The sequence below is a fragment of the Ursus arctos genome, unplaced genomic scaffold (assembly GCF_023065955.2).
Source record: "Ursus arctos isolate Adak ecotype North America unplaced genomic scaffold, UrsArc2.0 scaffold_32, whole genome shotgun sequence".
NCBI lineage: Eukaryota > Metazoa > Chordata > Mammalia > Carnivora > Ursidae > Ursus > Ursus arctos.
In genome coordinates, this window is record NW_026623008.1 from 14,670,332 (window position 1) to 14,696,539 (window position 26,208).

At 58.8% G+C, this 26,208-nt stretch overlaps 2 protein-coding genes across 2 annotated transcripts in view; both read right to left on the bottom strand.

Moving 5' to 3' along the window:
• The window catches only part of KIF17 (kinesin family member 17), a 42,196-nt gene extending 32,117 nt beyond the window's left edge, over positions 1–10,079 (bottom strand). The window contains 3 exon segments of the mRNA XM_057305102.1: positions 2,841–2,942; positions 3,981–4,127; positions 9,828–10,079. Coding sequence (XP_057161085.1) covers positions 2,841–2,942; positions 3,981–4,127; positions 9,828–10,058 — 480 coding nt within the window. The 5' untranslated portion in view covers positions 10,059–10,079.
• A 3,265-nt stretch (positions 10,080–13,344) lies between these two features.
• SH2D5 (SH2 domain containing 5) lies at positions 13,345–19,628 on the bottom strand. Its single transcript, XM_026517155.3, has 9 exons — positions 19,542–19,628; positions 19,118–19,198; positions 18,551–18,625; positions 17,335–17,481; positions 15,852–16,100; positions 15,516–15,690; positions 15,136–15,244; positions 14,499–14,658; positions 13,345–13,648 (listed from the first exon to the last, which is right to left on the bottom strand). Exons 1-9 carry the CDS (start codon positions 19,626–19,628, stop codon positions 13,445–13,447), a joined length of 1,287 nt encoding a protein of 428 aa, XP_026372940.1. The 3' UTR covers positions 13,345–13,444.
• Between the last annotated feature and the right edge of the window lie 6,580 nt (positions 19,629–26,208).

Below are 26,208 nucleotides of genomic sequence, written 5' to 3' on the forward strand. Positions count from 1 at the left end.
GCACAGGGCATCAGGGGCGCGGCTCAGCCCAGGAGCAGGGAATGGGAGCGGGGAGGCAAGCCCTTGCGTAGGGATGCCACTGCCCTATTTTTAGGCTCTGGAAGGCTTGCTCCCCAACCTCTGGATCCCCCCCCAATCCCGGCCCCCCTCGGTCTCAGCCCTGCTCTCCCAGGGAGGCTCTGAGTGCCCAACCAACTACTCCCTGCGACCCGGCTCAGAGCCCAGGCACCAGGGCAACGGCTGGGATGTGGCCAGCAAGGGGCAGGCAACCCTGGGGAGGAGGGACTCCTGACACTTCCCCCCAATACACTGAGAGGCCCCGAGGGTCTCACCTCCATCACCCAGTGTGGGCTGCTTCCCTCAGGGTGGTGGGTGGTGGAGGTTGGGGGAGGGAGGGAAACTCCGCCTCTCCAAATGCCTCCCTCCAGCTGATCTACTCACCTCTAATTACTGAAAGCACCAGGCCCTGTGTTAAGCACGGATTCAGAGCCCAAGCTGTGGGGCCCCGGCCACCTGGATTCAAATCCAGCCTCCCCCTTTCCTGACCGTGTGCCCGGCAGCTTGTCTTACCCAGGAGCCTGGAGCCTCAGTTTCCTCCTGAGGCTGCACCCTTCTGTACCTTCCTAGGACACAGCGGCTCACACCCCCCAGGGCACAGGCAGGGAGTGTCCCGGAGCGCATCTGTCCCTGGCAGCCCCAGCCCCCGGCCCCCGGGCAGCCTGACTCACCAAGCCTGAGGCCTCGGGCCCAGATGGGGCAGGGGCCCAGTGGCCAGCCCTCACGGCCTGGGTCCTCCATGCCATACTCGGGTCTGGGTGCAGACCTGTGCAGGCTGGCAGGGGGCCCAGATCCCCCAGGCTGGCCTTTCGGGACTGACACGTGGGAGCAATGTCCTTTGCCTTCCTCTTCCCCACCCCCCCATTTTCCTGTCTGGAGGCTGAGCTATGACTCAGCAGCTCCAGCTCCAGGATGGAGAAGACAGTAGAAAGACTCCAGGTGGGCGGCTGGAGGTTCCTGCACAGAAAGGGCAAAGCGCTGCTGTGTTTGTCAAGAGCTGAGGAGGAGGGGCCGGGCCTGTCAGGATGGGGCCTGGAAGGAAGAGAGGTCACACCTGTGTGGACCCGCTGTGGCACGTGGCCTGGCACCCGGCACCCGGAGGTCTTCCCGGTCTTTGCTGCATGAATGAATCAACTGATGGATGTGCCTCCCTTGGCCGGAAACCACTACTGGCCTCTTAGTGTCCTGGGGGTTCCCTATATTGCTGATCCCCAAGAATTCTGGCAGGAAAGCACCTGACCACTCAGATCCCGCAAGTTCTGGTACAAACACCGCTCCTAGTAATCAGCTGTGTGGCCTTGGCCCCGTCCCTTCCCCTCCCTGGGACTCAAGTTTCCTCATCTGTACTAGGAAAGGGCAGACAAGAAGCTCTCTAAGGGTCTTTGCAGCCCAAATTCTTAGAGATTTTTCCCCAGTATGGCCAGAACACACACATTTTTCAAGACAGCTGCTGCCCGTTGTCTGATTTGTTCACTCGGATCGCAGAGCGGTCGTACGTCAGAGAGGAACTCACAGACTCCCCCCACCCCAGCGAACCCAGGGCCAGTGGGGGGCGGTCAGGGGACAAGTTGGAGGCTCAAGCTGAGTAGGGAAATAGCCCTGCCCCCTCCACATGGTAGGGAGTGGGGGGGACCAGGGGATTCAGACATTCTGTCCAATCTAGAAGTACCCGGGGGTCAGGAGGACCGGGAGGCATCGGCAGCAGCCCCTTCACCTGGTTCTGCCCCCCCTTCCTGTGGCTGTCAAGGCATGTGCCCTGGGGAGCATGGGAGTCAGGGGCAGCCACCCTCATTCTGGCCACAGGACTAGCTCAGCCTCCCCCCCCCACACACACCCCCGCTGGCCTCCCACCTCTTGGACTTGACCCTGCCCACCCAGCATTTAAAGAGTCCCAGAGAGGACACATAATCCAGGCTTCACACTCAGGCCCAGACCTGGGTCCAGCCTTGCCACCAACTGCCTGTCTGGTCCTGGCAGGTCACTTGACCTCACTGGGCTCCCCAAAGGGTCAGCCAAGTTCTGCCTGCCCTGTGGGACCCCTCACAGCAGCTAATGCCACTGCACTTGAACGCCTTCTGTGCGCCGGGCTCTGTGAGCAGCTCGTCCTCACTGCCCTCTTCAGTCCTCACTTTATAAGGGTCACGTCACCGGTCCTTGGGTGCCCCCACCCCAGACCGCTTGCAAAGGGAAACAAAGTCCCAGAATCTGAAGCCACGAACAGGTGTGAAATGGGATGTTTGAGATTCAGGCCCTTGAAGTCAGACAGACCTCGGTTCAAGCCCAGTTTTGGCCACACATCTAGACAAGTGAATTAACCCGTCTGAGCGTCCCATCCCACACTGGGACACTGGGGATGGCAGGATCCCAACAGGATCACTGTGACTCATAATAAGGCGATATGTCTCAAGCGGTCTGCAAACAGTGTTCAATAACTGATAATCATTACCTTCTTTCTAGCTTTTGCGGCCCTTAGAGATTTTCAAAGTAATTTTTTTTAGAAGTAGAACCCATTTTTCAAATGAAATCTATCACAAAACTCCATCTCCTTCACCAGCTATGGTGGCATGACCCCAGGTAAGGTCCAGCCCCCCACTGTGTGGTTGGGGGTAAGCCTGTGAGCCCCTCTCCTGCAGCAGGGACTCTGAGAATGCTCCAGAATTCAAGTTCAGAAGTCCCCACTCTCATCTGAACAGGGGCCTGTGCCCCCAGGATATCTTCCCTGTGCTTCTGAGGAAGCCCCCCCTCCACCTGCCCGTCCCTGTCCAGGCCACGTCCGCACCCACCTCCAGCTTCTGCTTGGTGTCAGCCCCCAGCAGGTCACGGATGTCTTCATTGTAGATCTCCAGGTAGGAGGCCCGGACCAGGAACTTGGTGTTCTCTGCACACTGCAGGGTGTGGACAGGGACAGCAAAGACCCCTGAACGCCTGCTGCCAGCACTGACCCTGCCACCTATGCCCTCCTCAACTAGGACATCATGAAAGGACATCGCGACAGGAGAGGCGACCACGTCATGAGGAGGGGAGTCCCCAACCCCTCCCGGCCCTGCCTGCCTGCCTAGCTGCCCGCCCCTCCTCTCCAGCTCGTGGGCCCCCGGGCTTCTCTGACTTACACAATTCTCATAGTGCTACTGTCTCATGCTCTCTCCACAGCTTCATGGGAAAGGAAAGGGGAGAGGCCTCCCCATTATCCAGGTAGAGTAACTGAGGCCACAGGTAAGGACCAAGTACTGGCTATGGTCTGATCCCTCCTTGTCGCGAATGTTCCTCAGCGGAGGTGGGGCCCCAAAATGAGTCCTGGGAGCAGGTACAGCCGGCTCTGCGCTGACCGGGGTCACAGTCCCCTCCCTGCCATTTCCTCGAGGCAGGAATCTCTGCTCATGGCCAGGAGTGACCACCAGAGCAATTCGCACCTGCAGCCTGGACACTGGGATAACTGATCTTGCCCAGCACAGAAGGGCGATAAGTCTGGGCTTCCCTGTCTCAAAAAGGGGGACAATGGTGACCTCCTGGGCCAGGTTGGGGGTTCGGTGAGATACTGATGCAAAGGGCTTTGCACTTGGCTTGGTCTGTAGCAACCGCTTAACAAAAAAGGGACGCTCTGACTGGCACAGCCCCTTCTCGGGCTGGTGTTCGGGATCATCGCGTCCGCGTGGGACAGCAAGTGAAATGTTAAAATCCAAAAACGGCAGGAGTAAAACATGGAACTGGGAGGCAGAATTTTCTCAGAGTGAAGTTCTTCTCCCCTCCCCTTTCCAGAAATCGGAGCCTGCCTCTGCTCGGCCGGGTCTGGGTCACGGCAGGCTCCGATGCGCTTACGGTCCATGCGGTGGGGCACCCGTGCTCCAGGACCAGTCCCCAGAACGTCTGGGGAGCCCCCAGGCCCTGAGTGCCAGCCCTGCCCCTTCCCACCGCGAGGCCCCTACCTGGACACTCTCGAACACGTGCTCGAAGGCCCTGGGGATGATGCCTCTCTGGGAAGGTGGGTCCGGCAGGCCTTGCATGGTGAAGGACTTCCCGCTGCCCGTCTGGCCGTAGGCGAAGATGGTGCCGTTGTAGCCCTCGGTGACACCCTGCACGGGAGGACCACGGCCGTGCCGCTCAGCTGGCCGGGCCCAGCGGGACTCGGGCCCCTCCCCGGGGCTCCGGCCGTAATGGCACCCGGCCGGCAGGCAGCGCGGAGATGAGTAAGTCCCAGCTCTGTCCCCAAGGAGCTCACCTCCTGCTGGGGAGACTGACACACACAATGAACCTCACAGGAGGCAAGCGAGGCAAGCGGAGGTGTACGTCCAGGAGTCCGGGGAGCGGGGCAAGGAGAGGGAGCGCGAGGGGGGATCACAGAGCCTCCTGGGTGGGGCGGACGGGGGGAGGGTAGCTAAAAGGTGGCTTGGGGCTCTGGCAGGTGTCAGGAAGAGGAAGGCCTTCCAAGCTGACGGAGTGCAGAGCGGTCAGAGGCTGAGGGCAGGTGGAGGGGGACGAGGGGTGGGATGGAAGGAAGGAAACCGGGAGCAACCCTGAAGTCGGTCTTCATTCACAGACACATTTATTCATTCCACAGGCGCGGGCACCATGCTTGGCTGGGGACACAGCAATGAACAAGGCGCCACCCCTGTCCCTGCCCTCGCAGAGCTCATGAGCTCATTGATTCCAGAACTCAGCATGGGGGAGGGGGAAGACTGTGTCGGCACAGGAGAGCTGCTCCCAGGCCCCAGGGGCCCACCTGGCATCTGTTCCCAGTGACCCTGCAAAGACCCATCTTGCGGACCGCCGTGGGGTTTGGGATCCCCAGGGACCACTCCTGAAGGAGACCGGAAGTCTCGATTCACAGCTTCTCTGAGGACTAGGCCTCATTTTTACGGGCAGAACTGGACGAGCACCTCTCCTTTGTCCAAGGAAGCCCTGGCCACTGTGTGGGTCCTGCACCTCATCAGAGGGTGGGGGGCTGCACACAGAGACAGCCCCCTGCAGGACAGGGGCAGAGGCAAAGGCAAACCAATCACCTGGCCCGGAGCCCCTGCCGGGCTCCTCGGAGCAGGGGACACCTGCAGCCCGGGGATCAACACGGTGCAGGGCCCAGAGTATCAATGTCACCCAAACCCGGAGAAGGTACTCGTAACAAAAATACAGACCGCCTCACTGGCGGGTAGGGTAGCCATCAGCCACGCTAGAAATGGGCCCAGCGAGACTGAGAACCTGAATTGATTTGATTTGATTTTAGTTCACTTACGTTTCAGTATAAAATGTTTTTCATTAAACTTCACTATTTTTTGTTTCATTTCATTTTAACTGTTGACACTCTGGCATGGAGACATGCCACAGTGTAAGCACACAGCTGATTTCAAAGACTGTGCGTGAGGAATGGAAAATATCTGTTACGATATAATGACAACGTTTATTAGTATGTTTTCCTGAAATAATATTTTGGATATAGTGGGTTAAATAGACTCTATTATTAAAGCTAATTTTCTGGGCACCTGGGTGGCTCAGTTGATTGAGCGACTGCCCTCGGCTCAGGTCATGATCCTGGGGTCCTGGGATCGAGTCCCTCATCGGGCTCCTTGCTCAGCGGGGAGTCTGCTTCTCCCTCTGACCCGTCCCCTCTTGTGCTGGCTCTCTCTCCCAAAGAAAGAAAATCTTTAAAACAAATAAATAAAGCTAATTTCACTTTGTTTCCTTTCCCTTTTTAAAATGCGGCTACTAGAGGGGCGCCTGGGGGGTTCAGTCGGTTGAGCGTCCGACTCTGGGTTTCAGATCAGCTAATGATCTCAGAGTCGTGAGACTGGGCTCCGTGCTGGGCATGGAGCCTGCTTAAGGTTTTCTCTCTCCAGCTCCCATGGCCCTTCACCCCTGCTCACGCTTTCTCTAAAAAATAAAAATTAAAAAAAAATTAAATTAAAAATTTTATTTTATTTAAGATTTTGTTTGTTTGACAGAGAGAGAGAGAGACAGCCAGCAAGAGAGGGAACACAAGCAGGGAGAGTGGGAGAGGAAGAAGCAGGCTCCCAGGAAAGGAGCCCGATGTGGGGCTCGATCCCAGAACACCGGGATCACGCCCTGAGCCAAAGGTAGACGCTTAACGACTGAACCACCCAGGCGCCCCTAAATTAAAAATTTAAAAAATTACACCTATCACAAATCAGATATATAAAACAAGTATCTTAATAAAATAAAAACTAAACTGTGGTTACTAGAACATTTAAGTATGTGCTCACGTTACTGGAAATCGTCGCTCTGCAGCTGTGCTGTTCAGTGTGGCGGCCACCAGCCACCTGTAGTTACTCAGATTTAACTCGACTTTAAACAAAATCAAAATTCAGTCTTCAGTAGCGCTAGCCTCAGTTCCAGGGCTCACCTGCCACGTATGGCCAGGGGCAGCCCAGATACGGAACACTTCCTTCACTGCAGAAAGTTCTACAGAGAGCATTGTTCTGGAGCGAAGTAGGAAACAATTTTACATGCCTTTCTAAGGCAAAACATAAGATTTCAAAAAGGTTTCACCCATTAAGTGATCCCTCCAGACCCGCAAGGGACGAGCTGGCCCGTGGAATAGGTCCGAAATGTGGGCCCCTCCGCGCCCCCACGCCCGGGTCTGCACGTCTCCCTGCTCTACCACTGGCCAGCGGACTTTCAGGAAATCACGGCCAACTGACTCTCTTTTTAACTTGCTGTCATCCTCAGCAGTAATTGCCATGAAATGGCATTACAGGTTGGATGTGCGAAATATTTTTCCTACTTTACATTAAACACATAACTACTGCAACTGAATAAAAAGCATCGGTCCTGGGGCGCCTGGGTGGCACCGTCGGTCAAGTGTCCGACTCCTGATTTCAGCTCAGGTCCTGATCTCAGGGTGTTGGGATGGAGCCCCATATCGGGGCTCTGTGCTCGGTGGTGAGTCTGCTTCTCTCCCTCGCTTCCGTCCTCTCCCCCCACTCGTGCTTTCTCTCTCTCTGAAATAAATAAATACACTTAAAAAAATTTTTAAGAGTATCTGCCCTAAATTGCCTCATGTCCCCCTTCTACTCCTTCCCAAGCGAACCGCTGAATGGCCCATCCAGGGACCAAATCCCATGGCCTCTACTGCATCGATGTCTGGGCATGGTAGAAGCCGCGGTACCTAGCTGGGGGTGGGCTGGGGGCGGCTCATCAGGGGCAACTCGAAGGCCAACGGTGTGAAGCTGGGAGAAGGGGCCGATGGCAAGGTCACCGGCTGGGAAAGACTGCAGGGACCAGGCGGAGGGCCAGGTGCAGAGGTGAGGGGTTCTGGCGAGAATATACTGAGTGGGCAGCACCCAGGAAAGCCAAAGAGATCACCCAGGGACAGAGAAGATCAGGAATAGGGACTGGATTTGAGGGCTGGAGAGGCAGGAAAGAAAAGAGCAGGAAGGGATGGTCAGAAGTGCTGGGGGCTTTGTGCAATAGGGACCCAAAGGCAAGGGCCTGGATGGGAGGCCCCGTGGAAGTGGCAGAAGCCCTGGGAGAGGCTGGAAGTGGGCTGAGAGCCTCGCAGGGCAGACACATGGCCCCCTGGCCCTAACTGCTCCCAGCTCAGAGCCACCTGAGCCGTGCTTTGCGTGCTGCTCATTTAATGGGAGGAAGCAAGATGGAGCACAGGACCATGCACTGTGCTGGGTAGCAAAACCGCCCCTAACTCTCTGTGAGACTCCTGGCCTCAGTTTCCCCAGCAGGGGTGAGGACTCCAGCTCCATACATGTCCACAGAGTCAAATGCAAGGCTCCACCTGGAAGGCCCTTTCCTCCACCTTCTTACCTGGCCTACTCCTCTCATTCTTCAGGTCTCAACTTAAACCTCACCACTTTCAGGAAGCCCTCCCAGCCTACCGCTCCCTTCCCATGCCCTCCAAGCCCAGGTTCTCTAGCCGCCAATGTGCCCTAGGTTTCTCCTCCCCTACATCACCTTGGATGATAGCTATTAGCTTAGCTGCTCCTCCCCCCGACCATGAGCTCCGGAGGGCAGAGTCCACGCCTCCTTCAGGGCTGTGCTCCCCAAGCCAAGGACGGGTCTGGTGTGGAGCTGCTACTTGCTAGCTGAATGGATGAATGAATGAAAATGAACTGTTGTGTGGAGTTCAAGGCTCTAGGGATGTCCAGAAGCAGGTGTCTGGCAGAGAATCCCAAGTAGTGGTGGAACTCAGAACAGGAGGAAGCACCAGAGGGGAGATGTGATAGGGCCACTGTGTCCTTAGTGTTTCCCACCCTGGGCTGGGGTTTCCTGAGGACCCTGATGAGGGAAGCGTGCTCAGGGGATAACTCCCAGGATGAGGCAGAAACCCATGACAAGACCAACGAGGACCCAATCTTGAAATCTTGGAATCTCTAAGGGGCCAATCCTGGACAAGGGAGCAGAGGAGGTCTGTAGGGCCTCAGGGACAGAGTCAGGGCAGGTGGCTGAAAGCTTCAGGGTCAGACTCTGACTCACCATGCAGAATGGTCTTCTAGAAGCCAAGAAGCAAAGGGGAAAGGGGCTGTTTTGGGAAGAGTGAACTCCTGACACTGGGGGGACATTCAAGAACCCAATGGGGAGGGGGAGGGGGACCAGACACAGCCCCTCAGGTCCCCTCCAGCCTGGGAGTGCCGGACAGCAGAGGGACAGCCTGGCCATCCCCAGCGTCTGGGACCACAACCTAGGGAGGGCTGCCCTCATCCCCCGGGCATCATTTCCATTGGGTCCTGACCACTGGGGCATTCTGGGCTTCAGAACACTTCAGCAGTCTCAAGGGCTTTGACTGAGCCTTGCTAGAAGACGAGGCAGCCGAAGGCGGTGCTCTGAAGGATGTTAATTGGCCTGTAAGCGACAACAACAAAGGTTCTAAAGTGCATTTTGGAAACACCGAGTTCAGGAAGCCAAATCAGTTTCTTCACCGCAGGGCTCCCCAGAGCCTCGGGTATCTTAATGTGCCTCGTGAAGCTTCAAGCGAGGGAGGGTGTACGCAGCATTTCCCAACCTTTTCCTTTTTTCCTGGGACAACCTGTGACATCTCACTTAACTAGTGACTCGCTGAACAGCTGGGGAGATGCTGGTACAAAGGAAGAGCCCTTGGCCAGAGGACATGAGGCGTAGTTCCAGCCACTCCTCTGCTAGAAACCTACCAGGGAGCTTGGGCAGGTTTCCCTCTTCTGGGCCTCAGTCTCCCCATCCGTGCCGTGTACAAGCAACCTAGTGTGAGTGCTCTGGAAAGCAAAAGCCGTATAAAGGGTGACGAAGTGGTGTTGCCTCTTTGTTCCTCGACCGCTGAGCGGAAGATGAAGATGGGTTAGACCAAAGGTAAAAGGTTTCCATTCCTCCCAGACAAAGGCAGAAGGAGGGAAGCAGAGATCTCTGTATGAGGGAGGACGAGAGAGGATCTGAATGCGAGGGGAGAAAGCAGAGGCCACGGGCTGGGAAGACAGGAGGAGGAGGAGGCTGGGGGAGGTGGCTAGAGCGTTTAGAGAAGTCCTCGAGTTCTCAGATGCTGGTGGAGGGCAAGTAGTTTGGAGGCTGGAGTTCTTGTGGGCAGGGAGCTGGAGGGGGGGGGGACGAGGGCCAGCTTTGGCCTTGCGGACCGTGTATACCCGGATGTGGACGTTGTAGGTGGGTTCCAGCTGTCTCCTGCCTAGACAAAGACTTCAGCCCAACCTGTGGGTGTCCACCTACTGCCTCCAGAAGGGCATTCCCGCCCAGTTCGGGGGTCAGTGCCATCCCTTCAGGCCCCCTGAGGTGGCCCCAAGCTCTGCCTGCCCAGTCCCGGGCGGCGGCCCCCCGGGCGCCCTCACCTCCACCAGCGGGTAGGCGATCTCGTTGTAGATCTGCTCAGTGAAGTGGTCCACGTAGTAGGCGCCGTCGAAGGTGAACTGCTTGGGCGGCTCGTCGGCGGCGCCCGGGTTCTGGATGAAGCACTGGCCGAGCGCCGAGTCCACCGTCACCACGGGCTGGCAGTTCAGCTCTCGCTCCCGCTGGTTCATGGGGCGGCAGCGCACCACCACCTTCACCGACTCCGAGGCCATGGCGCCGCAGCGGAGGTCCCCGGGTCGCGGCCCGACGTGGGCGGCGCGGCCGAGACTCGCGACCGCCGGGGCCGGGGGGCGGGGCCAGCGCCGGGGGGTGGGGCCTCGCGTCGGGGGCGGGGCCGCGGCCGGGGGCCGGGACTCCTCGGGGGGGCGTCCCGAGAGGAGGAGGGGCGCGGCGAGGGGGTCGCAGGACCGGAGCCGGGGCCGCCGCCTCCTCCCGCGCCCGGGCTCGCCCGTCCCTGAGGCCCGGCCCGGGGAGAAGGCAGTGGGGGATCCGCGCTGCAGGCGCCGCCGCAGAACCCGGGCCCCGGAGCCTCCCCAGCCGCCCGCGGGCACGCGCGCCGCCGCGGCGTTCGCGGTTGCCGGGCAACGCCCGTGGCGTCACAGCCGGCGGCTCCTGAGGGTTCGGCGCGTTCTCGGCACCCAGCCGCTGAGAGAGTCGCACAGGAGCGTCCCCTACCTGTTGGTGGGCCGGGGCGGCCCGTTTTGCGGGAGCGTCAACTCTCTCCTCTAATCCCCACTGCCCAGTTCAGAGAGGTTAAGCAATTTGCCCGAGGTTGCCCAGCTAGGCCGGGGAGAGATACAGGAGGCGGGGCCTCACGCTGTAGTTAGAGAGCTACTGAGAAAGGCGACAGGTACCGTGCTGCCTTTTATCCACATCCCTCTACTGACTCAGGGGAGGGCTGCCTCCGACAGAGCAAAGCTTCCTTCTAATGCCGCCTGCATTTTTTCTAAGACGCAGGTTAAACAACAACAACAACAACAACAACACAAACTGCTTGTGAGAGCCGAAGTCTTTTGGCTGGAGAGGTTGCCAGGCTGATATCCCCAGCTCAGCCCAAGTCCCTCCAGCCAGAATAGCGTCTGTCATTTTCCTGCAAGAAATACCCACTGAAGGTTTTAACAGGAGAGACATCATTTGAATAAATCTGCCGGCCCTATTCCTTCACGACATCCCGAGCTTCTGAGGACAGGATCCCTCTGGTTCGCCATTTAGCGCCGGCTCAAGGGGTGGCTGGCAAACCCAGACGGGCGAACTGGACAAAGGCCGTGCCTTTCAAAGGAAAAGTCTGTACTAGACAATCTGAAGAGATGCATTTTATTTGTTTCAAGTCCACACAGTAAGGAGAGCTGGTAACTCAGGTGGTGCTGGTTAGAACAAAAAGAAAACTGATCTATGATTAAGACATTGAAGCGGGACACCTGGGTGGCTCAGTCGGTTAAGCGTCTGCCTTCGGCTCAGGTCATGATCCCAGGGTCCTGGGACTGAGTCCCGCATCAGGCTCCTTGCTCAGCGGGGAGCCTGCCTCTCCCTCTGTCTGCCGCTCCCCCTGCTTGTGTTCCCCCTCTTTCTGACAAATAAATAAAATCTTAAAAAAAAAAAAAGACATTGAAGCATCTGCACACGTGGGTCAGAAACCTTACCCTATGCATACCACGTGATGAATACTGCGTGAAGGAATGTTAAAGTGCTTTGAGAACATTCCTGAAACCTTGTCTGCATGGAGGAGGTGCTCAACACAACCCATCTCACAGAGGCAGGCTTTGGCCTCAGCCTGGGCCAGTCACCAGGTCCTAAGCGCATGTCTCGGTGCCGTAATTCTGGACACTGTATCAGCAAACCCCTCTCCTTGCCAGGGAAATGCGAGACCAGGCCTCCCATGAGAGACCAGGGACCATGGGTTCTGGTGGAAATGGTTGTAAACTGAGTCCCAGTTCCCACTCCCATTCAGTGTAAACTCAGTGCTGTAGTTCCAGTGAGAAGAAATCCCAAAAGACGACTGATTCCTGCCCCTGCTATCCCCTGTGAGGAGAGTGACATGGTCCCCAGCCCAGACCATCTCCTGGGCAGGAGGCTCTAAGGCCTGGAAGCCCAGGCCTGACCTCCTGCGGAGCCTCCCTTCTTTCTCTTCCATTAGGGCTCCCCTCTCCCTCCCAGGAGTCAGAAATCCGTCATTTTCAAGGCACAGAACAGTCGCACCCCACTCCCAGATGTGAGAGAGGGCAGCCCCCAGATTTGTGACTCGGCCTCTGCCTCGGGAATAGAAGTTCATCCAAAGTGAACTTGCTCCCTAAATAATTCGGTATTCGTGTCCGTCTTTCGAGCTTACTTATTATGAAGGGGCAGTGTACCTGGATCTGTCAGTCACTGCAGGGCCACTGCCTTAGGCCAGAGTCATTTCCCTGTACCCCCACTGCCCGCTGAGGCCAAGGCCCCTCTGGCAGGGCCCCCTCACATCAGTTCCACCTTTGGATGGTTCTGCTCTGACCCTATCCCCAGTGGGGCAGGCCTGGTGAGGTGGCCCCTGACAACCATGGCCAGTGTCGCGTTATGGGAAGTGGGACAGAATCAGGTGGCTTCCCAGGGAGCCCCGAAACCCAGACTGGCCTGCAGGGTGAGTTGAATAAGACCCTGGTCACCCCGTACGCCTGTGGCTCATCACCGGCCCCTCCCAGTCAAATGGACAAAGGAAATGAGCCTGCGTGCGTGCGTGCGTGCGTGCGTGTGTGTGTGTGTGTAGGGTGTGTGTGTCTTGGTGGTCCTCGGGGGTGTGGGGGCAGGAATCACAACCCTGTGGATTTGACTAGAGACAAACCAGCCTTTCTAAGAAGCACAGAGATTCTTTGCCTTGTCGGCTCACGTCCTTTCTACACACAGGTGTCCACCTGTGTGCGGGCTTGTGGGGGGGCACGGTTCTTTGTTCATCCTGCCCAACTCTGCCCCCCTAAGCCTCATTCCTATGAATGGAACTCATAGAATTGAATGCAAGACTCCCTTAACATCGGATGCTGTGAGACATAGGCTGTGCTCTGTTGGCCTGGGTGCAGCTCGGCCCAGCCACCATGCCTGTCAGCTCCTCCAAGTTCTCTTTGTTTCTCTCTTGGACAGGGTGGGTCACCCCCAAGTCTTTGCCCACGGTGAGGACTCACTCCTGCCTCCCCAGACAACTCTCCCTCCTGTGCCTGGCTACCTCAGTCAGGTACTCTCAGGAGACTCCCGGTCAGGGCCCCAAGGCCTGGCCTCCTTAGGAGAGGGCCACATCCCTCATGAACAAACCTTCCTGCTCCCCTCAGAAAGCTTCCCTCCTAGGAGTGAAGTGAAGCCCAGAGACAAGGATCCAAAGTCACCCAGCAAGTGAATGGAACCCTGGAGCTCCGCCTGCCCCTCCTACAATCTTGGCAGGCCACATATCTCACGAGACGCCACCCACCGGTGATCCCCAATGTCAGGGCTCCCCCTACCACAGGCAGTGAAGTGATGGAAGACTGGTCCAAGGGGCAGAGTGACTGGATGGAACTGGTGACCAGCAGGGTGGCAGAAGGGCAGGGCGGCCTGTTGAGACCCAGGAGCCAGGGTGAGGTAGGGCCAGGGGGCGAGCCTCCTAGCCCAGGCCCTGCAGCTCGGCCTCGGACTTGGCATGGCCAAGGGGCCGCAGTGTCCGGGGGGGTCTGCCCTCGGGCCCGCAGTCCTGCTCTTCATAGCTGGGGTTCAGACGGCCCATGTCGAGGGAGCAGAAGAGGCTGCGCTCAGTCCCAGCGTGGTGCTCCACCAGGGCCTCCAGGCTGGCAAACTCGGCAGGCAGGTGCTAGGGCGGAAAGGGCTGAAGCTCCAGCTTCTTCTCCCCCATGGCTCCGCTCTGCGCTCCCACCACCCCTCACAAGGGATCCTGCCCCACTTCAGAAGGGAGGAAATTTGAGCTCAGAGAGGTCACTGTCCTGCTCACGCATAGCCAGACACTGTCTCCTCTCTCTCTCTCTTGCCAGCCTGGACAGGACTGAGCCATTCAGCCTGTAGAAGGGCACACATCTAGTGCCTGGAAACGTATGGTCGGGCCAAGACTCCAGACCCGGAAGCCCGGAGGCTGGGTGAACTTAGGCCAGCGCCTGCCCCCTCTGAGTCAGTTTCCAGCTTGGCTAAAAGATGGGCTAGGGTGTGGGAAAACCACTTTTCAAAGCTGGGATTCCTGTAGAAATGGGAAGCATGGCCTGGGCCCAAGACTACTGGAGGTTCCCTCCAAAAGCCCGTCTGGGGGCACTTGAGTAGCTCCAACCATTAAGCTCCTGTCTTAGGCTCAGGTCATGATCTCAGGGTCCTGGGATCAAGCCCAGCGCCCGGCTCCCTGCTTAGTGGGGGGGTCTGTTTCTCCGTCTCCCTCTGCTGCTCCCCCGACTTGTGCTCACGCGCTATCAAATAATTAAATAAAACCTTAAAAAAAAAAAAAAAAGCCCCCTCTGCAGGCCCGAAGGCAGGACCAGCAGGCCCAACGACAAACTAGATGCAGGGTTAGTTAAATAAGGAGTGTGGCCAGAGAGAGCCAATGGGGTACCGTGATGAGGCCAGTCGGCTCCGGACCTCGGGCTAGAAAGGGCGGGGCTTGCGGGCCCGGGGCGGGGCTGGGGCGGGGCCCGGGCGGAGCAGGCTGCCGGCGCGCTCACCTCCACGCAGTAGCGGCCCAGGTGGTTCCGGAAGACCTGGTGGGGCACCACGCCGCACTGCGTCCGCACCGACAGGCACCACTGGCCGCTGGCGCCGGGCTCGGGCCACAGCAGGAAGGCCCCAAGCACGTCTCTCCGCAGCAGGGCGAGGGCGCTGGGCCTGGGGGGGCCGCGGGAAGAGGCTGAGGGCGGGACGCCGGCCTCACGTCGCTCCCCCGGGCGAGGGCAGAACCGGAAACGGGGCCTGACCCAGAGTAGGCCCTCCGCGAAGGGAAGGTTTTAGACTTCCTTCCTGAGGGGCGTCTCAGGGGTCCTTGACTGCTGACCGCTTCGAGACGCAGCCCGGGCGGTTTTGAAGAGCTGGCGGTTAGGAAGCCGCTGCCCTGTGACAGGCGAGGTGCTGCCAGCTCTCCCTGAATGACCCCATTTGATCCTCTCCACAGACCTGTGATCATCCCCATTTCACATTCGAGAAAACAGGCCCAGTGGGGGAAGCCCCTGGCCCGGGGCCACCAAGGTCAGGATGGCGCTGCCCTCGTCCAGGACGGTGCCCACGTCAGGGCCCTGGGGGAGCCCACAGTCCATTCCTCGGCCCACCCCGAGGGGCCGCACACCAGCCAGGCCAGGCCCCTCCTACCTGGAGATGCCAGCAAAGGCCCAGATGTTCTCCGTCAGGCTGCCCTCGCTCTCCACCAGGCACGAGGGGCCACCAGGCCCCCGGGGCCACGCCTCCCACGCGGCAGGAACTGTGGAGACCAGGCAGGGGTCAGAGCGAGAGAGGCCGTGGCACCGCTCCGGACCCCACCCCCGCCCTGCGCGTCTCCTCACCAGGGCCCCCAGCCGAGATACATCCCCGCGCAGCCCCCGCACCGCCACGGGCCGGCTGGAGCACATCCGCGGCTGTACAGCCACCCCGGCCGCCCCGGCGGGCAGAGCCGGAGGCCCACTCACGTGGACACGCAGGCCCAGCCCGCTGACCCACACGGGTGCACCCAGGCCTGCGCCCCTGCAACTCACAGGCCTCCCGAGCCGACAGCTGCAGCTGAGTCTCGTAGGTGCAGCCTCGGTAGGCCCCAGAGCGGATCACCTTGCTGCGGATGGCCTTCTTGCGCACCAGCGTGGGCGAGCAGTACGGATTCCCCAGGCGGGCATGGCGGGGGCCCCCACGGCCTTCTGACTCTGGCAGCTCCTTCTAAGGCACCAAGAGGGGCCCACAGGGGCAGGCGGACTCAGGCCCATGTCGGGTGCGGCAAAGCCCCTCCCACGAATGTGCCGTGTTCCCCTCCCATGACCCCCAAACCCTCACCCAGTTCCCTTCTCCACGGCCCATTCCCTGGCTGGGGTGCTGCGTACCCCACTGACCGCAGGCCCCTCTGCCGGCAGCCGCCGGAAGGAGACCAGGGCGTGCACATTCTGGGAGAGCTGATCACGGCCGAAGGGTTCCCGTACTAGGCCAGGGGGACCCCCAGGGCTGGACAGTGGCTTCAGGGGCATGTCCCCTGCAGACCCCGGGCAGGGCTCGGGCTGTGCCCGCTGTTCTGGGTGCTGCAAGAGGTAAGCGAGCTGGAAGGAACGGCAGAGCAGCAGGTGCAGGATCTGGACCTAGGAAGGAGGACGGGGCTGGCTCAGGTGGGACGGGCTTCCTGGGGAACTCCTTAGACATCAACCCACTCCCCGTTAGTGCATGCAGCCCCTTGGCTTGGGATCCTCTTCCCCATTCTTCCTGGGAAAACTCCCACTCATCCCTCAAAACTTCACCACCACGCAGTCCCCCCACCAGCTTCCTTTGTTCATTTAACAAATCCCGAGCATCTGCTTTGTTACAGACATCATGCTTGGAGCTGGGTTGACTACCCCACCCTATGTCAGTACCCTTAGAGCACTGGCTACGAGCCCGGGCCCTCCAGTCCTGCAACCTGGGATCCAGTCCCAGCTCTGTTACTAAGTGACTCTGGGCAGAGCATGGCACCTCTATGCCTCAGTTTCCCCATCCCCACTTCCCTGTGCTCCTCTACTGGAGCACAGAGAGCTCCCGGCATAAACCCATCACTCTGGGCCAGTACATTCTACCCCCCCCACACACACACATTATCCAGCTCCAACATGTTGGAACCGTGAGCTCCGGAAGATCAAGGGCAGTGTCTCAGCCACCTGTCCTTCCAGTGGCCCACAGAGAGCTTGAGATACAGGGGTGACGGCAAATGTTGCTAGACGGCACCAAGCCCAGCCTCTGCCGGCCACACAGCTGGCTGCCGAGGCTCTGCTGTTCATGGTGGTCGTACTGGCTTTGACTTCTGGGATCTACCCACTCACTCACTGGCCCCACGGGGGGCCGTTCAAGACCTGGACCCCGTTTCTGCTCCCAAAGAAATCCACTGTCTGTAGTTAGGGACAGACCGATCATAGAGTGTGGTTCATGTCCCGGGACCTCAGAAGGAAGAGTGGTTCAGAGGACTCAAGGTAGGCTTCACAGACACATGCGCTGGCCCTGAAGGGCAAGCTGGAACTTGCCAGAAGAGGAAGGGAATTCCAGGCTGAGAGATAGCAGGAGCAAAGGCCTGGCAGTGTGACCACCCAATTTCTAAGCACGTGGCCTGATCCCCACTTCCAGACCCCGGGGAATGCCTAGGTCACTAACTTGCGTTTGTGGAGTCCTCAGTGGGCAGGGCTACAGAAGGAGCTGGTGTGGCAAGAGTGCCCGCCTGGAGGGGACTCCGGCCAGCTTAGCGGAGCCCTCCAGGGCCTCGGTCCCTGGAGCCCACGCCGACGCACGTCCCCCCCCCCCCCCGGCTCCCCCGGCCTTGGTGGAGGTTCCCGTGCCCTGGGCCCCAAGTACCTCTCCAGGCTGGCTGCCCACAAAGAGGTGGCAGAAGAGCTTGCTGGCCGGGCTCTGGGGGTTTCGGGCCATGAAGGCAAACTGGCAGTGGGCGGGGCACCAGGTAGAGTAGAGGATGCGCCTCAGAGCGTGAGCCATGAGCAGCACCTGGGGAGCAGCGGGCGGGACGGCCTCCGTCAGACCCGCCGCGGGGCCTGCAGCTGCCGGCCGGGGGAGCCAGCCCTGTGGGCCACACACACCTGCTGGCTGGCCTCCAGGGCCTGGTCTCCAGCCTGGGTGCCCAGCTTAGGGCACCCCCACCCCCCGGCTCCTGGGGGAAGAACTCTTCCCTCCTTCCAGGCCTGCCCAAACCCTGCTTCACATGGGAACCCTCGTCCTTCCCATGGCCTCCCAGCTCAGTCCCTTACTCCCCACTGCCAGCCTGCTGGCTGGGTTGTCCCCCACCCCATGCCATAGAACTGAGTGGCAAAGCACTCACAGCCTGCAGGGCCACGGAGAAAGGCAGTTGGCAGTGGGCCCTGGGGTGCGGGCCTGGTCTCCGGAGTCAGATGACCACGGTTTGAATCCTGGCTCTGCCACACACACTGGGTGACTTGGGCAGGTAAGCACAGCCCTCTGAGCCCTTGTGACACTTATTAAGTGGGGACGGTGCCCCCCTCTGATGGGGTTGTGGGTGGGAGGTCAGTGAGATCTCATGCCAGTGCCCAGGACCTGACCCCGAGGCCCCCGCGAATTACACTTCTGGGGCATGAGTCACACCGGTCTGAGGAGGCTGGCCCCGGGGCTGTGGGGCCCACAGCCTGGCACAGGTTAGGGTTCAACACACCCTGGCTGGCCCCACGACAAGAAGGACCGGCGATCAGGCAGGCGCTCCTGACTGGCCTCCGGCCTGAGTCTGCCCACAGCCCCCCGGCCAACCTGGGCAGGCCTACCCAGAGCCCAGGGGTCTGCAGAAACCCGGGGCTGATGACCCTGACTCTCAGGCCAGGAGGAAGTGCCCAGAGATTTTGGAGGGCCGGGGCTGGGGCTGAGATGGAGGAGAAACCATGGCTAGTCCTTGCTTTGAGGGCTGGGCCCTTGGAGAGAGGAAGTCCGAAGGCCCAGAGCAGGCTGGGGAGGCAGGGACGTGCGAGGGCTGGCGCAGGGCTGGGTGTATTCTGCGGGAGAACGACACTGGTCCCGTCCAGTCCTCACCTGCACCCACACAGGCTCCTACCTCGCCTTCCCCGCTGTAGATCTTGAGGCCCTGAAGGCTGAATTTCAGGATGACAGCCCGGCGTCGGGGACAATCCTAGGAGGGAGAGAGTTGGTCGGGGGCAGGCATTACCTTCCCGGCATGCCTTGCCCTGCCCTGCCTCAGGGCCGGTCACCACAGGCTGGCCAGCCAGCTCCACCCCGGCTGCCAAGGGACTGGGCCCTGGAAAGTGGACTCTCCACGAGCTGGGGAGGTGTGGAGGGGCCTGGCAGACCACCCCGCAGCCAGGGCCATAGCTGGCCCTGTTATGACCATCCCCCACATCTCCCATCTGTGGCTTCCACTGGGTTGCAGGTCATGACTGCCCAAGGGAAGGGGTCCCGGGGCATAAGGGACACGGCTCCAGGAGCCTGGGTGTGGCCCTCACTGGCCCACTTCTCGGAATGGCTTTGGTCCCATCCCTCCTTGGGCCTCACCTGCTCCATCTCTATGATTGGGGCGTTGGGTCAGATGGCCCCTGTGGCCATCTGACCTTCCCAGGCTGTGATCCCTGCCAGGGACAGGGACGTGCCCGCCCCAGCTCCCTACCTTCAGTGCCCATAGCTGTTGTTGCACGAGCCACACGCTCTCCTGGGTGTCCAGGTCGTCCACGGGGAAGGAGCCCACGTACTGCTTGGGGGTGCGGTGAAAGTGGGATGGAGGCAGGGCAGTCAGGACCATGGTCCTGATCCCATCCTCCAGATTCCCCCCAGACACACTCTGCTCTGTCGGGTAAGCTGTGGACAGTGACAGAGCACTGGGCTTGGGGTCTAGTAGGCTCTGCTGCGTTCCCAGCAGGTGGCCTTGGTCAAGCCTCTTTGCCCCTCTGAGGCCCCGTCTTCTCATCTGTGCACACACATACATTCTAGAGTCTGGGGCTGGGAGGGAAGACAGGAATAGCTCCTCCCCACCCCCCAGGACCTGCACTCAGTCCCGGCCCACGAGCACACCCCATGAGGGCGGCCCCACCCACCTGGGCGAACTTGCTGATGCACCGGGGCCGGTGAGGGGCAGGGCCGCAGTCAGAGGCCCTCCGGCCCCCTGCCCCAGCCCTCTGCATGGCCCCCAGGGTGCCCAGCTTCAAGCTCCGCGGGAGAGGAGGCTGCAAAGGGCAGGGGGAGAAAGGATGGCTCCCGGGTACTCGAGCCACACTGCTCCCCCTCAGAGGCCAGTGAGCTCCTTCATCCTGCAAATCCTTCCTGAGCCCTTGCTATGTGCCAGGCAATGTCCAGGGCATGCGGACACAGGGGAAAAACACAGCCCAGAACAAAACGACAGACTTCCTCCTGCCCTCAGGTAGCCAACATGCTTGTGTGGAAGAAAGACACTGAATGAATCAATCAGTAAGATATGGAATATGCTAGATGGTGATACAGGAGAGAGGAGGCAGGGAAATGCAGGCTGGGGGTTGCTGCAGGGAGGAAGGCCTCACTGAGGAGCGCGCTTTGGGGAAAGAGCTGAAGGTAGGGGTATGGCAGGCCACCTCTGTGTTCTGGCCTGGGCCTGCCCCGGGGTGGAAGTAGGAGCGAGGGACATGTAACCAGCCTGTCCCAGGGGAAGGAGGGCAAACTGGGAAGGTACCACCTGAGAGGAGGGGTATGACAGCTGCCAGAACAATCCGCAGAGGCACACGGAGGAAAGCAGCCGAGCCCCTGGGCAGACCTTACCAGAAGAGTGGACCAGAGCCAGGGTGGGATCAGCCTTCAGTGTCACACCAAGAGGATTTAGGCTGGGCCCTGTGGGCAGTGGGGAGCCATAGCAGGTTCTAGGGCAGGAGCTCTGTGACCTATGGGAGCGGCCCATCAGCTGGATGGTCTGAGCTGCTGAGGCTAGGGACATGCTTCACAGGCCCTGGCTCATTCAGCCAGCCTAACTGAAGCCCCCAGGGGGCTGAGGAGCCCTGCCCCCCAACCCGGCCCAGGTTTTGGTCTTTCGTGGGGCCCCCTTCCCAGATCCACTAGTGGAAGAGAGGAGGAAACTTCCCTTACTAGACTGTCCTCAAGGACAGGGATAGTGCTCATTCCCCATCAGAGCGCATGACCACAGCTGGTGCACAGTGAACTCAGAATCAAGGCATCTTGAGAAAGAATGGCTGATTGCCTCTGCCTGGGTCCCCCATGACTCAGCAACCTCAGTCTTTCCTGGGGCCAATTTAGACCCCACCTCTCCATCCCCCATCCTGCCTGGCTACTCACCAGACTATTTACAATCACGGCACTTAGGATCAGAGAAATCTGGGTCCAAATGCTGTGTGACTTTGGGCAAATAGCCCCACCTCTCTGAGCCTCCATGTCCTCAACCCCAAGCCTGGGATCATGTGAGGCGTCCAGAACTGAATGGAGGAGCAGGCACCCAACATGATGCCAGCTGGGCTTGGAGGGACGCTTAACAGGTACACAGAGGATGGGGAGACCCCAAAGCCTGCTGTTCAGGAGGGAGCTTGGGTGGACAGCGAGATCTGACCACTTGCAGGGCCCTCCTTACACTGAAAGACAGGAAGACCTCCCGGTGGAGGAGAGCGAGGCAGAAGGAGAGGCCTGCCTGGGAGCCAGGATTCTTCCACAAGAAAGCAGGTATCAGGGCGCTGGGCAGGAAATGGGTGTGTCCTGGGTATGCTTGACCCCACCTTCCTGCAGGTGCTCAGGAACTGACACTCCCAGCCCCAAGAGCCCAGGAATGGCCCCTACCTCTGCCCGCCCAGACCTTCCCCCCAGGCTCAGCCAGGGTGGGCAGCAGCAGCCACGCACTACCTTCTGGGAGCAACCCCCTACTTCACTTTCAGTGAGCGGCCAGCGCCAGAAGAGCCAGAGATAAAGGCTGCATGGTCCCCGGATGCCCTCCTGGCTCCTCCCTCCTGTACCCTCTCCCCTCCTGCTTTTCTGGCCTCACAGCCTCCACTTTTTGATCCTGATCATTTGTCACATCGTGTCCATTACCTATTGTCCATTTTATGGTTTTTTATTTACTTTTAGTTTCTTTTCAGTTTCCTTTTTATGTCTAAATCCAACAAAGTTAGATGTGGAACTGGCCCCAAAGCTATGTGGCCGCTGTTCCAGGCATGGAGATGGGGCTTCCCATGAACTCACCTTTTGACTTCATTTTCACATTATGGGCTGGGATACCCTGGCCGCACAGGCGGAGGCAAAGACCAAAACACAAATGGGGCAAAAGGGAGAGAGGGAAAGAGCAGAGGATGAAAGGCAGTCAGCGGATGTGGGAACAGAGAAGCCAAGACAAAATAATAGATAAAGGAGGGATGGGAGGAGGGAGCGATGAGGAGCACATTTCCCATCCTGCCTGTGCTAACACAGCCCCTCAGACACTAAGGGTGTAAGACGGCAAAGAGCCACACGAGTTCTCAGGCACACTCACATTCCTCTCACACATGCTGAGACAGCTGTGTCTAGGGCTGCGAAGGCCTCCTCCCTCCAGATCCAAAGCGGCAGCTTTCTTGGGGACACTCCACTGTCCAGACAGTGGGGGGGAGCACCCCCCACCATCACCTGATCCTTACCCATCCCCCAGGAAACTGGAAGTTTCTCTCTTCCTCTCCCTCCCTTCTAGTGCATTTCAGCCCCACACCTGGATTTGAGGTGCCCAAGGGACAAGTGAGGGTACCAGAACCCCAGAAACAGACCTGCTTACTCATTCTGGGCACAAACACCCACTTATCTCTTTGGAGCACACTTGATTTTCCACGGTTTTACACAGGAACCTGGCTGGGGGACACCTTTGGAATAAGGCTGGGACTCTTCTTTTGCTCCTCTGAGAATTTCCAGGTGGTCCTGCTTAGAGACAGGGTACTGGGTGTGTTGACTTGCCTCGAGGGTCAAGGACAGAAGCCCTCTACTGCACCGCACCATAGCTGAGTTGAGTCTTGGGCGGAGGGGCACCTTTATAGCATCCTGGGAGACCACTAGGCCTGGACTCTGGGCTTAGCAAAGGGTAGCTAAGAGGAGTGAAGCCACTTGCCCAAGGTCACACAGCATAAGGGAGAGTAGGGAAGCAAACCTGGGTTTCTGGGGGCTCTATCCCCTAGGCCACGGCAGTGTCCTTCTGCTCTCCCAAGTAACAGGGTGTCCACCATGGGAGTCTGGTGAGTCCTACTCTACCCAGCTGCCCGGAACACCTCGGGTGCTGGGGACTGATCTTATCAGCACAACAGCTGCTTTTGCAGTCTGCCTCCCTGCCCAGATGGTCTGGGGCCGCCAGAGCCACTCTGGTCACCTGTCCCATCTCCACTACCTTTGGTTCAGCCACATAAAAGAGCCTCCCCCTGCTGTCCCAACACACTTCTGCTGCCACCCGCACCTGCCCTAGGCCACCAGGTGGGAAGGGACTGGACCAAGCCGCAAGAGGTCAAGATCAACATCATGGATTGTGAGGTCCACAAGACCTCTCAAGCCTCCATTTCCTCACCTGTAAAGTGGGGATGGTAATAGCAGCTGCCTCCTGGGGTTGTTCATTTATCTGCTCCTTCTGAAAATATTCCAAGTGTCAACAATGTGTCAGGCGAACAAAACAAAGTCCCAGCCCTTGGGGACCGCCCAAGCAGGGCTGGGGGGACAGTACTGGAAATCAACATTTCAGGGGGTCTTAAGTGATTTGGAGAAAAATATAGTAGGGAGAGGAGGATATGTGATGTGTGTGTGTGGGGGGGGTGCTATTTAATACAGGGTGGTCGAGGATGGCCTCTCCGAACAGACGACATGGAGCGGAAAGTGCTGTTTCCAGGATTAAGCGGGGCCGAAGGCTCCCCGTGTGGGTCATTAGTCCTGCGATTATTGTCACTCCTGCGGAGTGCTGCCAGGGCTTTGGGCTGACAGTCCCCGGACCGGGTCAGAGAAACTCCCTGGACAGACCAAGGGGCAGGGGCGAGCGAGGCAGGACGCTGGCGGACGGACGGAGGTGACGGCGGAGGTGATGGATAGTGGCGGTGGCGGTGATGGAAGGAAGCGGCCGAAATGCTCCTCCCCATCCCAGACCGCCTCCCACCTCTGCGCCCGGGGACCGAGCTCCGCTCCCGGCGGCTATCCGCCAGCCCCGGCCCCTGCCCGGCGCCCCCGCGCTCACTCACCGCGGCCGCAGCGTCTCCAGTCCCGTCGCCGCAGCTCGGCGCTGCACCCCCGGCGCGCCCTGCGCGTCTCCGCCGCCCGCCCCCCGGCGCCCCCCGCCCGCGCGCCCCCCACGTGGCCGCGGGAACCAGCACCCCGTATCACCTGGCGGCGGCGCCCGGCCCTTGCCCACCAATCGGCGCCCGCGGAGCCGCTCCGATTAGACGCGCCGCCCAATCAGCGGCCGCGAGGGGCCCTGGCCCCGCCCCCGCCTGCTCGCGCCTCGGCGCTCCGCCTTAAAGGGCCTGAGGGGCAGTTCCTGCCCACCGCGGGCCTCTCTTCTCCCGCTGATGAACCTGAGTACACAGGACCTCGCTGACGGTTCCCTCTTTGAGGAGACCTTCCTCGCCTGCCCCCTGGCTAGCTCCTCCTCCTCCAAGCCGCGGCTCCAGCAGCTCCTCCTCCCGGAAGCCTTCCCAGACCACCAGTGACTTCTCCACCCCCTGCAGAGCCCTCGCGACTCTCGCTGGTCACCCCACTCCTCTTACTAGAGTGCCAGCGGCACTGATCAGGAGGGTCCTCCATCCCCAGTGCGCAGGACCGAGCCTGGTTCGTTCAGTGATTGTCGTCTCGACGACTGAGTGAATGCACTCAGGACCAGGCCTCCGGGGCAGGGGCACCCGGACCTTTCCTTCCAGTCCCACCTTTCCTTCCCTCGGCGTCGGAGGGGAGTGGGTATCGCGCATCCTCTCCCTCATCCTCTTCCCGCCGGGCCGGTTTCCTATGAGGATCCGAGTCTGCCCAGCTCAGCGTGAATGTTGGTCCCTGCACAGGGGACATGACCCTATCCTTTGGGCGGCGCGGAAATCCACTTAGATGGGGGCAAACCGGTGTTCAGGTTCGTTACAGCTTTGACCTGGAAAGCACTTCGGTTCCCCTCAGGCCACCCACCTTGTAGGTGCCAAAATATACATACGAAACCCGATTCAGCCCCGCCTTTGGTGTATGGGAAGCGTGAGTTCCGCAGAGAGAAAACACCTGAAATTGTGCGCGCCACTCCTCAGAAAGACAGGTGGGCTCAGGGCCAGTGGGGAACACCCTGACAGAGGTGGGCGAGGCAGAGAAACAAGGTCTGGGGCTCAGGGCCTCAGGTGACTTCCGGGAGGAGGCTGGTTTGAGCCACTGGGCATGCGCATTGTCTCCCAGAGCATCTGCAGGCCATTCCAGAGGCGGCATTGGGGTGTAATGACGAGAGGCTTGGTCCCAAATTTGGGCACGTTGTCTTACTAGATGTGGGACCTTGGGCAAGCACCTTAATCACTTTAATCCTGAGCGCCTCGTCTGTAAATGTTACCAACACCTGACTCACAGCCACGTCAGGATTCCAGTGAATTGTGTGCGCAAAGTGCTGGGCACAGTACCTGACCCACAGTAAGTGAGACATTCCATGATTAATACTAGCTGGTGTTAGACTTCACTTTCATCCTTGAGTTTCCGGCAGGTGTTTAATGGAACACGTATCAAGTGCTCTAGGAAACCCTTCGCTGAAGCCATGCGATGGCTTTGAATCCAGTGATGAGAAAGATCTAGATGTTTTACAAGCTGCTCCTGCTTTTTGAAAATCCCAATTTATGAAACTCTGGGTACACAAAAGATAAAGGTTAATTCTCACTAGCTTTCTTTTTTTAAAAAAAGCATGTGAAGTTTTTTTTTAAAGATTATTTACTTGAGGGGTACCTGGGTGGCTCAGAGGGTTAAATGTCTGCCTTTGGCTCAGGTCATGATCCCAGGGTCCTGGGATGGAGACCCGCATCGCACCAGGTTCCTTGCTCAGCGGGGAGTCTGCTTCTCCCTCTGCCTGCCGCTCCCCCTGCCTGCCGCTCCCCCTGCTTGTGTTCTCTCTGTCTCTCTGACAAATACATTTTAAAAATCTTTAAAAAAATAAAATAAAATAGGGACAGGAATTCGTTTCAGGTCAAAATGAACAAAGACCAAGGAATTAGAATCAGATGATGAAATAGGCAAATCAGAAAGAGAATTGTGCTTTCTAAACCTTTCTCAGGATAAGGGGACAGGTCAAGGTCTCAGTAGCAGGCACTGGGCTAGGTCCCAGAGATACTGAGATTTACAACAAAACACCACAGATCTGGAAAGATAACGTGCAAAATATATATGTTACATTGGCTTCTGACCACTGAGGGTCCCCTTTGTATTGGTCTTCATCCTTACCCAGGGATAGAGCATTTCCAAACCAAATGCATTTATACATCTGAAGTTCATTCCTTCATTTTTATTTATGGACCAAAGTGATGTAACTTCATCTGAGCAATCCCCCAGGTTACCAAATCAGTTCACCTAATTCCACTAAAAGCACAGAAACTCCAAGCTTCTACTGTGCACGCAGCCTTACTCAAGGTACGTGAGATGTAAAAGCTGATGTTTGCATCAAAGGAAACAGACATTGGCGGGTGTCAGCCATCCCCGGGGCAAGCCAGCCTAGATCCACGCAGGACAGCAGCATAAGCCGGTCACTGCTGCATCCTTATCCGCCCCATGTCTCTAATCCTGCCTTCATGACAACACAGC